We start from the raw sequence: 17,511 nt of genomic DNA, 5'->3' as shown, positions 1-17,511 counted from the left end.
TCCTTATATGTACATTTAACTTTTCCGGCCTCTTATTGCTACCTGTCCCAACTTTTTTGGAATGTGTAGCTATCATGAAATCCAAACTGAGCCAATATTTGGCATGAAATTTCAAAATATCTCACTTTCAACATTTGATATGTTATCTATATTATATTGTGAATAAAATATAAGTTTATGAGATTTGTAAATTAGTCCGTTCTTTTTTACTCATAATTTGTACAGTGTTCCAACTTTTTTTGGGTTAGTAAATATGTTATAATTTACTATCTATTTACTATTGCTAGCAGCGTGAGGATTAAAAATAATCAATGATGATTGGGAAAGTTCCACTTTAATAAAAAGCAATGTAGTAAAATGCACAAAACATTATAAATATCCAGCACTTACCAAAGTAAGCTCAGAGGCACTTCAATGCACTTTCAACAGGCCCATATCCCGAAAAGTATAGCCCCATATCTAGGAAAGAGACAGGCCCATATCCAGCAAAGAGACAGGCCCATATCCAGCAAAGAGACAGGCCCACATCCAGCAAAGAGACAGGCCCACATCCAGCAAAGAGACAGGCCCACATCCAGCAAAGAGACAGGCCCATATCCAGCAAAGAGACAGGCCCATATCCAGCAAAGAGACAGGCCCATATCCAGCAGAGAGACGGCGCAGTTCAGCAAGGAGTCCAGCAAAGAGACAGCCCAATGCAATAAAGAGACAGCCCAGTGCAATAAAGAGACAGCCCATTGCAAAAAAGAGACAGCCCAGGGTATCACTTTCAATGATAATGGTAAACAGGACAAGTAGAGAGGGTGAGTCTCCTTACCAGGGACCAAAAAGCAACAAAAATCGACAGGTGTTCTAATCCCTCTCCACTCTATCCAAAACGAAATAAAAAGTTTTGCCTTTAGTTTAACTTTAAGATTGTTCTATTTGAAACAGACCTCCAAAGTGCCCATATCTTTTTATTGAAGCTTTCCCAGGAAAAAAAACCATATATGTTTAAATTATAATTTAAAGTTATAATTTTATTCTAACATATATAAAAAAATGAAATTGAAGAATATTTCAACATAAAGAAAACTTTGACTAAAGAAATGCTAAGTAGAAAAACCTTAGGTGACTGGTTCTGCTAAATAATATTAGTTTTAGTCTAGCTTTACATTAACCTACATTTTTGGTGTGCTTATACAACACACAGTAATGTGTCACCGTTTTATTTAAATAGAATTCAAACACACCTTGGAAGCACAGTCCATTGAACATGTGTTGCAACAATTTTTAATTTGCCACTTTGCATTGGCAGCGCAGTCAGAATAAATAGGCTTGCATAATGCAAAGCACATTAACACACAAAATACCTCATGTTTATGTGTGTGCAATAATGAAACACAATGGATAAGTGTGAAGGGGAACTTAAAGTGTTTGTTCTCCTTTACAGCATAAACATTAAGTTAAACTAACACAGGACTTCAATCCCAGTCCTCTGATCCCCACCGTACTTACTCCAGAGCTACTAAACCATCAGCATTCCTGGAGCCAGTGTAGTGATTCAGGAATTTGAAATCTCCACTCTTGTTCATGCACCAGCTTCAGGAACAAACCAGATCAATTCTGATTGGTCAGCACCATCACAGTGAATTTCTATCCATCCCAGAAGAGAGGGAAGAGTGGGGATTTTAAATCCCGGGACTGCTGGACTGGCTGCGGGGATGCTGACAGCTCAGCAGCCCCAAAGGTAAGTAGAGCGTGGACTGGGGGGTGAGGAGAGTATCTGGTAAGAGTAAAATAACACTTTATAGTAAATGTTAACATAAAACATTTTTTTTTGTCTTAGATAAAGTATGGAAATCTAATTTTTAAGACTGTCATTAGAATAATAGACAAGGGGGAAACATTTCAATTGGGACAACAGTTCTGTTGACAATTGTCCGAGAAAGGATTTCATCTCACTTTGGAGATAATTCATCTCATTTCCTTTTGTGTATCTCTAAACAGACAAAAAAATACCCACAACGGGCAGGCATTTAAACTATTCCCTACTTCATCTAAAACATTTTGGCACTTTATAACTAGAAGGACCATTGTTAGCAATCATCAACTCCTATCATGAGGCAGCCTCTGGAATTTGAGAGTGCTCTTCATTCTTGTCAGCTGTACGGATCGGTAAACCAAGAATCTCCACAGCGAATAGATCTGCTGTAATTTCCTCTGGGATTTCTTGTTCAAGTAATTCCGCTGCACCTGTAACATCCAGTAATAGGAAAAAGCCAGATTTAGTTCAGGTCCTTCTACCGTTTTCCAAGAATTCTGAACTTTCAGTAAATCGCCACTTAAAGCTCTATACATATTGTAAAGGCAGAAGGTTTTTTTTATCTTAATAGATTGATACACTATAGCAGTGATGGCGAACCTTGGCACCCCAGGTGTTTTGGAACTACATTTCCCATGATGCTCATGCACTCTGCAGTGTAGTTGGGTATCATGGGAAATGTAGTTCCCAAACATCTGGGGTGCCAAGGTTCGCCATCACTGCACTATAGTAATACCTGGATTAATAATGGAAATATTGAGCAGGTAGGTTGTGCTCTCTGTATGTAACTCAAGGCTTAAAGTGGTTGTAAATTCATAAGAATTCTATGCATTAATATAAAAAGCCTTCTGTGTGCAGCAGCCCCCCTCAGCACCTCCAATACTTACCTGAGGTCCATCTAGATCCAGCGATGTTGCACGAGAGACTCGGCTGTCCGGGACTCTCCTCCTCATTGGTTTAGATAGCAGCGCCATTGGCTCCCGCTGCTGTCAATCAAAGTCAGTGAGCCAATGAGGAGAGAAAGGAAAAGGGTGAGGTAGGGTTTGGGTCTAAATGGATACAGGAAGCTGCGGCTTGGCTCGGTGCCCCCATAGCAAGCTGCTTGCTGTGGGGGAACTCAACAGGAGAGAAGGGCCAGGAGCACCAAAGAGGGACCCGAGAAGAGGAGGATCTGGGCTGCAAAACTATTACACAGAGCAGGTAAATATAACATGTTTGTTATTTTAACTGAAAAAAGAGACTTTAGTATCACTTTACTCACTATCATAGAGTTAAATCTCAATTTACCCTTCAGTTCATACTAAGCTAAAGACATTCCAGGTGCACCAAAAAAAAAGGTGTCCAATGTCTTACAGTTCGTTTTCTATTTATAAACGCTACAGAAAAGCCCGTCCACTGCCAGTAACTGCAGAGTGGGAGCTTTGCTCTTTATGGGTAAGTAAAGGTCTCATTGCAGAGGTCAATAAAACTGATTGAGGGGAGTGTTGGATTTCTGTAGAGAGACTACTGCTTCCACATAGTGATCATGGGTACTAGCTTTAGGTCAAATTCACCCCTGCTATAATGTATAGAATTTTAGGGCCTCACAATCATTTTTGATTCCCTAAGTGGAAATGTACCCTCTTCAATTACTTTGCATGACTGTCCTCATCCCTATCTACAATTCCTCCATCCCTTTTACACAATCCTTATTTAATTTTTATTTATTTATTTATTTTTTTGGAGGCCCCCGACTCTGCACTTCTGTACTGCAAGCAAAGGTAGACACCTGTAAATAAGCACTGGCAGAACATTTGGCACTAGAATGGTTACATTTTTTGAGATTGATTTTCACTGTAGATGTGCTCAGATACAAAAGCAGCATAAACATTTTGATAATGTTTCTGAATGGATTTCACAGTAAACACAAAAATTATAATGAACACAAATGTAAGTTCAATAAAAATTCCAGCCTTTTTAAATGTTTACTGTGTGAATTGTAATAATACACCATATATGGGATTGACCATTTATTTTTCACAATAAAGCACTGCAGCACACCTTCCAACATGACCCACAACATAATGGTACAAAATACTCTGCTTCTGAACTTCCTTCGATGAACTCTTGCACTTGGTTAAAATTGGATCTAAACTCTAACTGGATAACATTTATTTTGCTAAAGCACAGTGGGGTTGATTTACCAAAACTGGAAAGTGCAAAATCTGGTGCAGCTCTGCATAGAAACCAGTTTCCAGGTATTTTATTGCCACAGCTTAACTGCTTGCTGACCGTATAAAACAGATATACGGTGTCAATTAGGTACGTGATCTGCCACTTTGGGGTAGGGGCGCGCGTGCGAGCCGCCGGCGACCAGACCGTGCTATGATTAAGTGCCGGTTCACATTTCTGCGATCACAGAGATCCATGTAATTCGGAGCGCACTGCTCCTAAAATTACATGCGATCTCTGTGTGGTGCAAATTCAACCATACAGTTTGTATGGCTGAATTCGCACCGCAATCGCACCCAACTCGCACAGGACCCTTTTTTTGGTCCGCAGCAAAATCGGTTCGCATGGTGGTTCACACTAGTGTGATCCGATTATGGGCAAACTTTCAGATCGCACTGCGATATGCGATCTGATCTGGGGGTGTCGTTAACTTTTAATTAACACCTACAGCGTATCGCATATGGCAGTGTGAACTGCCAGGGGTGCGGATGCGGGAACACGCTGTATATTCGCAGTGTTCCCGCATTGCAGAAATGTGAACCGGCACTAAACACATCAGATGTCTATCAGCAGGTGCCAGCCAATGGATTACCGCTGGCATCCACCGATCGACATGAATTTACACAGGACAGTGCCCTGCCTATGTAACTAAGGCAGAGCCCTGTCCTATTAGCGGGATATAGGCTCTGGGATTAAAAGTAGCATTTCAGTCTTTGCAGATGACACCAAGCTTTGCAGTGGAATAACTTCTTTACAGGATGTCTCCAATTTACAAGCTGACCTCAATGCACTGTTTCATTAGGCAACTATGTGGCAAATGAGGTTTAATGTTGATAAATGTAAAGTTATGCACTTGGGGGCTAAGACTATGCATGCATCATACATACTAGGTGGAGTAGAACTGGGGGAATCCATAGCAGAGAAGGATCTGGGTGTTCTGGTAGATCATAAGCTTAATAATAGCATGCAATGCCAAGCATGGACTCCAGAGAGAAAGAGAGATATAATTTTGCCCCTGTACAGATCATTAGTAACACCTCATCTGGAATAAGCAGTTCAGTTTTGGGCACCAGTTCTTAACCACTTTACCTCCGCCCACAGTAATATTACTGCGGCAGAGTGGCTCGTTATCGTCTGACGACATAGTACTACTCCCCCTTCTGGGCGGTGCTTGCGCGCCGCCGGAGGCTCGCTCCCGCTGTTTTCATTCACAGCGGGAGTCGGGCCAGGGGAGGAGCAGCGGCGATCGCCGCTGCTCTGCCCCGATCGCCGGGGATCTAGTGTGGAGATCCGCCCGCCTGTGTAAACACAAGCGGGCGGATCTCCATAGTGACAGGGAGTGACAGATCGGACTGTTCAGCATAGCTGGACATCCGATCTGTACATGACTCACTCAGTCACCTCCCCCCCTACACGTCAGTAAGCACCAGGCATACATTAACCCCTCCCTCTCCAATAAAATTAACCCCTTCCCTGCCAGTGTCATTTTTACAGTAACAGTGCATATATATAGCACTGATTACTGCAGTAATGTCACTGGTACCCCCAAAAGTGTCAAAAATGTCAGTCAAGGGTCCGATCTGTCCGCCGCAATGTCGCAGTCCCGCAAAAAAAATCGCAGATCGCCGCCATTACGCGTTAAAAAAAAAAACACCAAAAATGACAGAAATCTTTCCCTTTGTTAGTAAACGCAATAACTTTTGCGCAAACCAATCAAAATAATCTTATTGCGATTTTTTTTACCAAACATAGGTAGCAGAAAACAAATTGGCCAAAAATTTTTAAAAAAATTGGTTTTTACATCTTTTTTGGGGGGAATTTCATATAAAAAAATGTTAAAAATATTGTTATTTTTTCAAAATAAACGCTCTTTTTTTGTTTATAGCGCAAAAAGTAAAAATCGCACAGGTGATCAAATACCACCAAAAGAAAGCTCTGTTTGGGGGAAAAAAAGGACGTAAATTTCGTTTGGGTACGGCGTCGCACGACCGCGCAATTGTCAGTTGAAGTCGCACAGCGCCGAATCGCAAAAAGTGGCCTGGACGGAAGACAGCAAAATCCTCCGGTGGTAAAGTGGTTAAAAAGGATATCGGGGAACTGTAGAAAGTGCAGAGAAGGGCAACCAAACTGATAAGAGGCATGAAGGACCTCAGCTATGAGAAAAGATTAGAGGAACTGAATTTATTCTCTCTTGCGAAGAGAAGATTAAGGGGGGATATGATCAACATGTATAAATACATAAGGGGTCCATATAGTGAACTTGGTGTTGAGTTGTTCACTTTAACACATAGAGGACAAGGGGGCAATCTTTACATCTAGAATAGAGGAAAACAGATTTCGTCTCCAAATACGGAAAGGTTTCTTCACCGTAAGAGCTGTGAAAATAGGGACTAGACTCCCTCCAGAGGTGGCTCTGGCTAGCTCAGTAGATTGCTTTAAAAAGGCCTGGATTCTTTCCTAGGTGTACATAATATAAATGTGTAATAAATTTTTTTTTAGGTAATGTTGATCCAGGGAATATCCAATTGCCTCTCGGGGGATCAGGAAGGAATTTTTTTTCCCCTGCTGTAGCAAATTGGATTATGCTTTACTGGGGTTTATTTTCCCCTTCCTCTGGATCAACAGCGGGTATAGGATTGTGTATATGGGATTGTATGTTTGGGTTTTTAATACTGTTTTTTTTTTTTTGAACCGGACGGAATTGTATCTTTTTTCAACCTGACTAACTATGTAACTATGTATGACAGAATTCCACTTCAGAAGTGATGTCATGTGTTGATTTGTTTTGTATGTATTCTTTCGTTTCTGAGCATGCCTTGTTTTGCTCTTACGATTTTTTTCAGACGAAAACTGTACTAGCTAAACAAAAATCGGATGTTGTGTTGATGTACGATAAAACTTTTATAGCCTGCACATCCAGTTTTTGTCATCCGAAAATTCGTAATCGGCTGTCGAAAGCACTATACTAACAATCCGAAAGTTGGCAGATCGTTCGTCGGACAAAATTTTCCTTCCGATTTTCTTATTGTGTGTACGAGCCTTTAGTGACACTTTTGTGGGGAACAGTGACACTAATACAGTGATCAGTGTTGGAAAATATGCACTGTCATTGTATTAATAACACTTGCAGGGAAGGGGTTAACATCAGGGGTGATCAAAGGGTTAAATGTATTCCCTGGGAGTGCCTGCTAACTATGCGGGGATGCTTTAACTGGGAGAAGACAGAGATCCATGTTCCTGCTTAGAAGAAACACAGGATCTCCCTCTTCCCCTCTGACAGAACTTCAATCTGCCTTCTTTCCATAGGCAGACTGCTGTTCTGCCTCTCTCGGTAATGATCGCCAGGTATCGGAAAACATCGGGTCTGCCGGACCTGCTGATTGGCTCCCACTGTGTCCAATCACAGCAGGTTGCAGGCGATGCGCATGCGTGCCCCAGACCTGGAAATAATGACATACACTTACGTAATTTTGCGCTGAAGAGCCATCCTGCTGCAGTACATGTACGTGGGGTGGTCCAGGAGCAGTTATATTAAATGTGCATCAATCATGAACATAAGCAATCTAAATTCTCTACATATTTCTATAGGTGTAGGTAAGCTATGATAATCTGTATGACACTTCCAATCGTATACCGAGTACAAATAACAGTAAAAAAATATATATATATATATAATGAATACAGTGAAACAAAATTAATTTCAACTTTTTGAGTGTCCTTCAAAATAATCCAAACTGTGATGCAGTTCAAAGTGAATCAAATTATTTTTCACAATATTGTTCCAATCCTTCAGTGACTCCCACCACCATTCAAGTATTGCGCTCACCTCCATATTTGACCTCTCATACCAGGTCACGTTGCACTTTCCCCTACTGTGGGGCACAAAAAACTGAGCATCTCTGCACTCCTCCTCCTCTTCCTTTGCACCTTCTGGTATCATGGGTCTGTTCCCGTAATCACATGTATGGCCCCTTAAATTTGCGGTTTCACCACTGTATGCAAATTCATGCAAGAAAGGGCATTCTCATAGTGTAGTAAATTAAAATGAGTGTATTAAAAATTGTAGCACTTACATTTACAGTTTAAAACCTTCTGCTGCGGAATAACAGTGGGGCTCGGAGACTCCCGCGTCACTTCCGGTCTCTGGAACATCACCCGCCTCCACCCAACGTATGTTGTCACAGTCACGTGACTTCCTGAGGAACACACGTGATTATGGGAACAGACCCAGGATACCAGAAGGTACAGGAGAAGAGGAGGAGGAGTGCAGAGGGGCCACAGTAGGGGAAAGCGCAACTTGACCTGGTATGAGAGGTCAAATGTGGAGGTGAGCGCAATACTTGAATTGTGGTGGGAGTCACTGAAGGATTGGCACAATATCCTGTTCACCTGTGCTCTGACCTTCTTCCGGTTTACCTGTGTTGACTTAACTTGTCCTCGACTCTCCTCTGGATTCCTGCCTGCCTACCTGTGACCTCGGCTTGTGTTTGACCCTGCTCCTGTCTTATGCCTTTGCACCTCGCTGCCAGACTGTATACCGACTTCGGCTTGTATCTTAACACCGCTTCCATCTCAGGTTCCTGTACCCGTGCTGCCCGGCTGTTGATGACCCCTTGGCTTGTGTTGTGTTCCGGCTATGCTCCTGCCTTCTCATCCAGCATCACGGAGTTCCAGTTCCAGGTGCCCATCCGGTGATCCACGGTCATCGGTTTCCTGTCAAGCCGCAGCTAGTGCCACCTGCTATACCGGCCCTGGTACCACTCTGCCCCACACCACCTGTCATCTCTACCAGGGGTGTTGGACAGGAGGTGCAAGAGAAGTCCCCTCTACAGCTCGATCTCCATGAGGTACGTGATAACAACTATATTAATACACATATAAGGGGGTAGGCACAGCAATAGTTATTAGTTTATTTGAAGTTAGAAGCTGATTGGCTACCATGCACAGCTGCCCCAGATTTTGCACTCTCCAATTTTAGTAAATCAACCCCTGTCTGTGCATTTAGCTGTTTTCTGGGAGTTAATCTTTAACCACTTTACCACCGGAGGATTTTTCTGTCTTACGTCTGGGCCACTGTTTGCGATTCGGCACTGTGCGACTTTAACTGACAATTGCGCGGTCATGCAACGCTGTACCCAAACAAAATTTGCGTCCTTTTTTTCCCACAAACAGAGCTTTCTTTTGGTGATATTTGATCACCTGTGCGATTTTAACTTTTTGCGCTATAAACAAAAAAAGAGCGACAATTTTGAAAACATAACAATATTTTTCACATTTTTTTTATATGAAATTCCCCCCCAAAAAAATGTAAAAATCAAAATTTTTTATCATTTTAGGCCAATTTGTTTTCTGCTACATATTTTTGGTAAAAAAAATCGCAATAAGCGTATTTTGATTGGTTTTCGCAAAAGATTGCGTTTACTAACTAAGGGAAAGATTTCTGTCGTTTTTGGTGTTTTTCGCCGAGTAATGGCGGTGATCTGCGATTTTTTTTGCGGGACTGCGACATTGCGGCAGACAGATCGGACCCTTGACTGACATTTTTGACACTTTTGGGGGTACCAGTGACATTACTACAGTAATCAGTGTTATAAATATGCACTGTTACTGTAAAAATTACACTGGCAGGGAAGGCGTTAATTTTTATTGGTGATCAAGGGGTTAATGTATGCCTGGTGCTTACTGACGTGTGTGGGGGGAGGGGACTATGTGACACAAGGACAGATCGCAGGTTCAGCTATGCCTAACCCTGCAATCTGACCCTGCCTGTCACATAGGAGATCCGCCCGCTTGTGTTTACACAAGCAGGTGGATCTCCACACTCGATTCCCCGACGATCGGGGAAGAGCAGCGGCGAACGCCGTCGCTCCTCCCCTGGCCCGACTCCCGCTGTTACTGAATACAGCGGGAGGGAGCCTCCGGCAGCGCGTGTGCCGCCGAAAGAGGGGAATGTCTGGTGACGTAGGTCTACGTCGCCAGACGTTATCGAGCCACTTTGCCGCAGTAGAGCTCTAGTGAGCAGCGGTAAAGTGGTTAAAGAGTTAGTTCACCTTTACCAAAAAATACCAATAAAGCCTGACTGAAATACTCCCAGGAAGTTGCTAAGTGAGGCCTAGTCATCACTGTTCACCTCCACCATCACAGGTGAGCTTTTAAACGCTGAGCTCAGAGCTACTGCATCGGGGAGAGAAAGAGCCATGTGAGAGGGTTTGATTCAGAGAAAAAGCTCACTCCTATGATGGATGAGGTGAGCAGTAATGACTAGGCCTCACTTAGCAACGTCCTAGAAACTTCCTAGGAGTATTCCTGTCAGGCTTCAGGAGGTATGTAAATAACCTACACCTATACCAAGGGAATTTTTCAGCTTTAGCCAGAGCTGCACAGTTTGTTTTTTATCTACACCCGCATAGGCAGTTTTTTTTATAAAGGTGAATTAATCCTTTAAGGGGAAAATTTAATATTTTGGGGTCAATTCTTTTGGGGTTTTTTTTAACTGGTGTTTGAGTACTTTTTTCAATAAATAAACACACACACTCTTACAGTATGTACAAGTACTTATTGTTTGTTTTAACACCTTGCTTCGTGGCTGGTTTTGTCTAATTGAAGTCTGAGACTGAGCCCTCTGATAAGAAATAAGTCACTTAGTATGTCTGTAAATTATAGCCTCTGCTATGGAGGTCTCTAAACCACAAGCTTTTATCAACACACTGCTGAACAATCCCTGAAACACACATGAAAAGAACGCAAAGGCTTCACCCATTATACAAATGCTAAAAAATAATACTCAATATTCCAGTTTTACCTGACAACAGATTTTTTTTCCTGAACATAATTAATATATAAACAAAATATGTACAAAATAGCTATGCACTCCAGTAAGATCATAAAGATAGATCTGTAGGATCAGAAAGGTAAAAGAGAAGCCCAGGAGCGTGGTATGCTGTGCCTTACGGTGTCAGTCATGTTGGAGAACATATATTGCAAAAAAAAAAAAAACACCAAAGAAAACCAGTAACCAAGCTACTAGTGCTATCCAGGAAACACAAGGCTGAAGTCATAAAAGTCAATATACCTTCAGTGCAGATCTGATATAATCCTTGGCTGCCTCTATTCATTTGAGTGAATGCTATATAGACTCCCTCTGTTACATAGGTGTGCGCAGCCTATTGCATTATGGTGTGCACCCCAAAGCTAAAACATATAATGCAAGGGGCTCACAGTATCAGTAGATCAGTGGACAGTGTCAGTAGATTTTATCATTTTATTATTTTTTACAATTTACACACCTGACACACCCTGTGCGCATGCCTATGCTCTGTTATGACTACAGAAGACAGCACCAGAGATGTGGGAACACGGCATTTTCAGGTGCACATTTGTAGCCATTCAGAAAATAAGGATGCAATTAACTACAGGAGTTTAGAGAGAATTACAATTGACTACACACAATGAATCCCGCAACACCAATTAGGGCCCCACAACATGTGTACTGTATTCCCTTTTAGTAGGGTAGAGTGAGTTTTTCAGCGTTTTTTAAGTGTTTTTAGCTGTAGTGTTTTGTAGCCTTTTTTTTTTTAGCAAAACTATACTCCCATAAAAGCTTATGGCTCAAAAACCCTGATGAACGCAGAATAGCTAAGTTTTTCAGCGTTTTTTTTTTTAATTGTTTTTCAGCTTTTATCAGAGTTAAAGCGTTTTTACAGCTAAAAAACTCCTCTTAGGCCTTGATGAGGAAAAGGGAAGTAGCCATTTTATTAAATATTTACTTATGATTATCAAACATGGATTTATGATTAAGGAGATATATTGGATATATATTTTGTGATAAGTCATATTGTATACAGCTGTTGTCTTCAAAAGCCATTTATGCCTCCTGTTGTTAGATTGCTATCTCGACCTTTCGAAGACCTGTTTAGCCAATAAGCTTTGGAAGTGACACATTTATGTTAAATGTCCATTTCGCATATCAAAGAATGTTATCAAAGACTGAGATGGAACTTCAAAGGAACTTTAGATAGATAGGTGCCACCTACTTCAGAATGTATAAATTGTAATACAAGTCTTTAAGAAGTTAGAGCAATGTTCATTAAGCCAACAGAATGTAATGTGATTGACTTGCTCTCCAAACATGGCTTCCTATCTACATGTTTGTCTAAATAAATATAATTTTCAATCTGGCTTCAACAGTCAAAATGTTACGGAAACCCATGAGTTTTGGGGTTACCCTTACAAATGGTCCTTCGAGCCGCATGTACACTGCACGTTTTTACAGCTGCTGTTTTTGGCTTCAGATATTTTTTTCTGTAGTCAGTAAACTCCCCAGCATGTTATCCTATGTGTCCATGCACACTTAGGCTGTTATCAGCAGTTTTTGTCAGGGGTGTTTTCTGGCTGGAAAAAAACCCAGAACTAGTGGGTTTTGAGATGAGTTTTTCCTCTGTAAAAATGCTCCAACTCTGATAAAAGCTTAAAAACACTGAAAAATGGCAACAAAAGGCTGACAAATTTGGCTTTTTGGCATTTGATAATGTTTTTGAACCATAAGCTTTTGTGGGAGTATAGTTTTGCTAAAAAACGCTGAACGCTACTGCAAAAAAGCTGAAAAATTCCTTCTACAGCTCCAGCTTTCTTCTGACGTTTTGATAACCTCCAGTGTGCATGAGGCCTAAAAGGGAACCTATCATGCCAAAAAAGCATAATAAACCAACTTCCTTATTGCATTCACAATGTACTGCCTTTTCTGTTCATCCAGGGAGCCCAGCAATTCCATGGAATATTACATACAAACTTCAAATTCTTCTTTGACCCAGCACTCTGTCACACCTGGTGCCATTTAAAACTATAGCATGAGTGCATCAGTACTCAATAGATGAGCTCCCTTTAAATTGTTAAATGACAGGGAAGTGTGGCAGAGCTCCAAGATGGAGTAAGGGCTGGTTCACACCAGAACGTGTGCGTGAAACCTGCGTTCCGTGGGTGTTTTTTCGCACCGTGTTCAAAATGCATCTGTTGTGAACCCACCTAAATACCTTGCATTGGAGGCTGAAGTGGCTCCTTGATTGCACAGAAAAATATTAGCACTTAATGAGTACTGTTGGTTTGTTTAAACTTTTTAACCTGGCAGGTAACCTTTATCATATTAATATATTTATGTTTGATTGGAGGGTGCACTCCATTTTGTAACAAACCTGTAGAATTATAGGTGTCCAGTTCTGAACTTCCACCTTCTGGATTTAATCCCAACAAGGTTGTAAAATATTCTGCAAGTTCTTCTTCTGTCATATGCTCACCTGTGTGCAACATATTAGAAATAATTGGTGAAGGTGAAGATTCAAAAACTCTAACTCACATAAGCCTTTCCCAACCTTTTTAACCTTTTTAGGAATCCTAAATAAAATTTCAGGTCTCAAAAAACCCTGCTATCAGGGGTCATTGGGAAAACTATTATTCTTTTGTAGGATTTCTGTAGTGCCAAAAGTTTGCGCAGTCCTTTATCATAAAATGGAAGACAGTACAGTTACACTACAACTCAACAGAAAAGGGTTAGGGGAGCCTTGCTTGTGAGAGGTTCCAATCTAATACATTTGTCCTTTACATGATGATCAGTGGGAAGAATGTGCCTTACATTAATGATCAGTGGGAAGAATGTGTCTTACATTGATGATCAGTGGGAAGAATGTGCCTTATATTGATGATCAGTGGGAAGAATTCTCCTTACATTGATGTTCAATGGGAAGAATGTACCTTACATTGATGTTCAATGGGAAGAATGTACCTTACATTGGTGATCAGTGGGAAGAATGTACCCTACATTGAGGATCAGTGGGAAGAATGCCCTCCTTACATTGGTAATCAGTGGAAAGAATGCTCCTCATATTGGTGATCAGTGGAAAGAATGCTCCTTACATTGATGATCAGTGGGAAGAATGTACCTTACATTGGTGATCAGTGGAAAGAATGCTCCTTACATTGATGACCAGTGGGAAGAATGTACCTTAAATTGATGATCAGTGGGAAGAATGTACCTTATATTGGTGGTCAGTGGGAAGAATGTCTCTTACATTGATGGTCAGTGTAAAGAATGTCTCTTACATTGATGGTCCGTGGGAAGAATCCACCTTACACTTCAGTGGCGCCATGCTGCTGGTTCTGTTAAGTGGCGTAAGACCCAAGACTTTGCAGACACCATCAGAAAAAAGGACCATCAGCCACAGCTCAAGTAACCTCTGGAGAAACCCTATGATTCTAAGGAACCTTGGCTGAGAATGGCTGACTTACACGTTAACTGTACTTTAAAATCAGCTGTTACTTGTGTTATAATAAAGAAGAATTCCAGGGGAGAAAAAAAAACGAATTCCCATGCAGTGATGCTGTGCCTGCACTGCTTAGGTTAACTGCTTGCTTTTGCCTAAGGATGAGGAAAGCGGAGATACTTACCTAAACTGCCGATCCTCTGAGCGCAGTGCATGAACTGTTTCTGATGTCATCATGCCCAAAGACCGGCTATGAACACGAGGACAGCAGAAACAGTCCACTGCTGGATTTAGGGGAGTGCTGTTTTCTGAAGGATTGAAGGTTCTGGTAAGTATAGGCTTTCTGTGCGACCCTGGACAAACGAGCAATTAACCTATGCAGTGCAGGCACAGCCCCACTGCATAGGAAAACATTTATTTTCCCGATGTTCTGCTTTAAGATAAAGTACCATGAAACAAAATTATTACAGAGTGAAACAGAGGCTATCACCACAATAGCAATTGCAATGCAATAACCAATGCAGCATAAAATTCTAGAATTCACGTAAATAACAGAAACAGAAGCTCTGAAGGAAAAACAACATGTCTTTCACGTGTTTATAAAACAGCAGAATAAAAAAGCTGCTTATGTAAAAGGTACAACCTTTCAAGTGGTTGAAACAAATGGCCACTGCCCTCACCTATAAGTGGTCTTGCAGCAAGGAGTACATGGAAGGGGAACGCTCAGTGTCTTCAGCAAACAGCGGCCTGCAAAACTCTGAGGCCAAAGGAAGCATGGGAGGATGCCATCACATCAATCTTGTAGAATTTTGTAAAAGTGTGTACAAACAACCAGGTCGCCGCTTTACACACCCAGAGCCACAGAAGCCTGATGGTGAAAAGACCAAGAGGCACTCAGCGCTCTAGTAGAATGCGCCCTCACAGGGAAAGGAGGAACCTGACCGTTCAGTGAATAGGCCTGAACAATAGTCTGTCTGATCCATTTTGATATGGTTGCAGCAGACGCACCCTAACCCTTATGAGATCCCTCAGGAAGGGCAAACAGGGAATCAGACGTCCGAAAGGATTCGGTGACCGACAGTTAAACCCTGATCGCTCAAACCACATCCAGCGAATGCAGGGCAAATCCTTTAGGATGCTAGGGCTTCACACAGAGCGAAGGCAACACAATAGCCTAATTGAGGTGGAAAGCCGACACCACCTTGGGGAGAAAAGATTGGTTAGGTCTTAGAACAACCTTATCCCTATGAACGACCAGATAAGTCGAACGGCAGGACAGAGCAGCCAATACAGACACCCTGCGAGCAGAGGTGATAGCCACCAGAAAGGCAACTTTCTGAGACAACAAAGGCAGAGAAATTTCTCTAATATTTTCAAAGCGAGGTCATTGTAGCATGGACAAAACCAAATTCAGATCCCACGGAGGTAAAGGGGACCTCCTCAGCGAAGCTAGATGACGCACCCCCTAAATAAAGGTGCGAATCAAGGAGTTAGTCTTCAAGGGATGTTAGAAATAAATGGCTAAGGCTGACACCTGAACTTTAATCGTGCCTAGAGCCAAACGTTGCTCCACTCCTTTCTGCAAGAAAGCCAAGACCCTCGCCACCGAAAAGGAACAAGGATGCAACCCTTGCGACTCACACCAGGTAATATACATCTTCCAAGTACGATGATAAATTTTCCTGGAAGTAGCCTTCCTAGCTCTCAACAAGGTAGGAATCACAGCCTCAGAGAGACCTCTGTCTCTCAACACCTGGCCTTCAACCGCCAAGCCGTTAAAGCCAGCGACTGTAAAGCAGGATGGAAGATCGGTCCTTGAGACAGCAGATCTTCTCTCAGAGGCAGCCACCATGGAGGCTTGACGGTCATCCTCACCACATCTGCATACCAAGACCGGAAAGGCCAGTCTGGCGCTACTAGGATCACCTGCACCGTCTCCACCGCCAACCTGCGGAGGAACCGAGACAACAGTTGTAGCAGGGGAAAGGCATAGATCAGCCAATAACGGCTTCAAGGCACCACCAGTGCATCCACAGCATTGGCCAGAGGATCTCGAGCCCTGGCTACAAACCGCTCTACTTTTCTGTTTCGACGAGATGCAAACAGATCCACCTCCGGAGTTCCCCATCGGGCACACAGGAGGCGAAAGACCTCCGGATGCAGGGACCATTCCCCCTGATCCTGAGTCTGACGATTTAGGTAATCCGCCTGCCAGTTCTCCACCCCTGGGATGTGAACTGCGGAAAGAGCCGGAACGTGTGCCTAGGCCCAGGTCAGGATCTCGGCCACTTCCTTGGCCGCCCACGCACTCTTGGTGCCCCCTTGGTGATTGATGTAAGTCACAGCCGTGGCATTGTCCGTTTGAACTTCGAAGCGGGAGACCCTGTAACCAAGGCGCCCAATAGAGCAGGCAGAGCTTGATCGCCCTGAGCTCCAGGACATTGATCGGTAGAGACGACTCCACCGTCGACCACGTTCCTTGGACGCAAAGAGTGTCCAGTACTCCACCCCAGCCTGTCAGGCTGGCATCCATGGTGATCACCGTCCACAACAGCGGGTGTAGGTATAAATACATTTTCAATAATTGTTATTCCCATCAGTATTTTTCATTGTATTATAAGAAGATATTACTGTCTCCTCTTGTTAATAATACATTTTAGTGTGCTGGTTCCTCACCTCTTGTCTGCAGAAGCTGCAGTAAATCTCCTCTGTTCACAGCCAGTTCCCCTTTCTCGTTAGTGAAACCAAGAACTTGAAATGCCTGTTGTAGCTCATTTAAGCATAATCCAAATGCAGGTCTGTGATTTATGTAGAGTTTTATGAAGTCCCCGAGGTCTATGTCATTAACTTGTTTTCCAGTGTTTACATACTCACTAAATTTGATTTCATTTAGCATATTTTCCACCTAAACATGAAAGATGACAAAATGTTACATTGTCTGTTCTTGAGTTTTTGTGTTTTTAAACATAAGCAGTCAGCCTGTCATTTTTAAGAAGGTCTCTATTGGTTTAAAACAACAGAGGCAGGATGTGTAAAGATCTCAATCTTCTTATTAATAATATAATAAATTGAAAGCATAAAATACTGATAAATATCTCATTCCACTGATGCTTCTGAGGCTTTTGCTTCTCATATTTGATCTTAGCTGGAAATTCTATACATGCTCACAGACAAGAGATGTATAGGAAGAGGAGGAGATCACTGGGGTCATTTAGATGTGTTGGTGAGTTTGGTGACATTACA

General features: G+C 42.2%; 1 protein-coding gene across 2 annotated transcripts in view; it reads right to left on the bottom strand.

Annotated features, from left to right (window-relative positions):
• Positions 1-1,968: 1,968 nt before the first annotated feature.
• The window catches only part of CFAP251 (cilia and flagella associated protein 251), a 116,216-nt gene continuing 100,673 nt past the window's right edge, over positions 1,969-17,511 (bottom strand). For both annotated transcript variants that reach the window (XM_082251471.1, XM_082251470.1), the window contains exons 21-23: positions 16,945-17,173; positions 13,204-13,305; positions 1,969-2,235 (exon numbers count right to left, since the gene is read on the bottom strand). In XM_082251471.1, coding sequence (XP_082107597.1) covers positions 2,099-2,235; positions 13,204-13,305; positions 16,945-17,173 — 468 coding nt within the window. In that variant the 3' untranslated portion in view covers positions 1,969-2,098. The remainder of the gene's footprint in view (positions 2,236-13,203; positions 13,306-16,944; positions 17,174-17,511) is intronic.

This window comes from Pelophylax lessonae (genome assembly GCF_965119305.1).
Source record: "Pelophylax lessonae genome assembly, chromosome: 1".
Classification (NCBI taxonomy): domain Eukaryota; kingdom Metazoa; phylum Chordata; class Amphibia; order Anura; family Ranidae; genus Pelophylax; species Pelophylax lessonae.
Note: the sequence above shows the minus strand (reverse complement) of the source record. Positions and strands in the feature narration are given on the sequence as shown.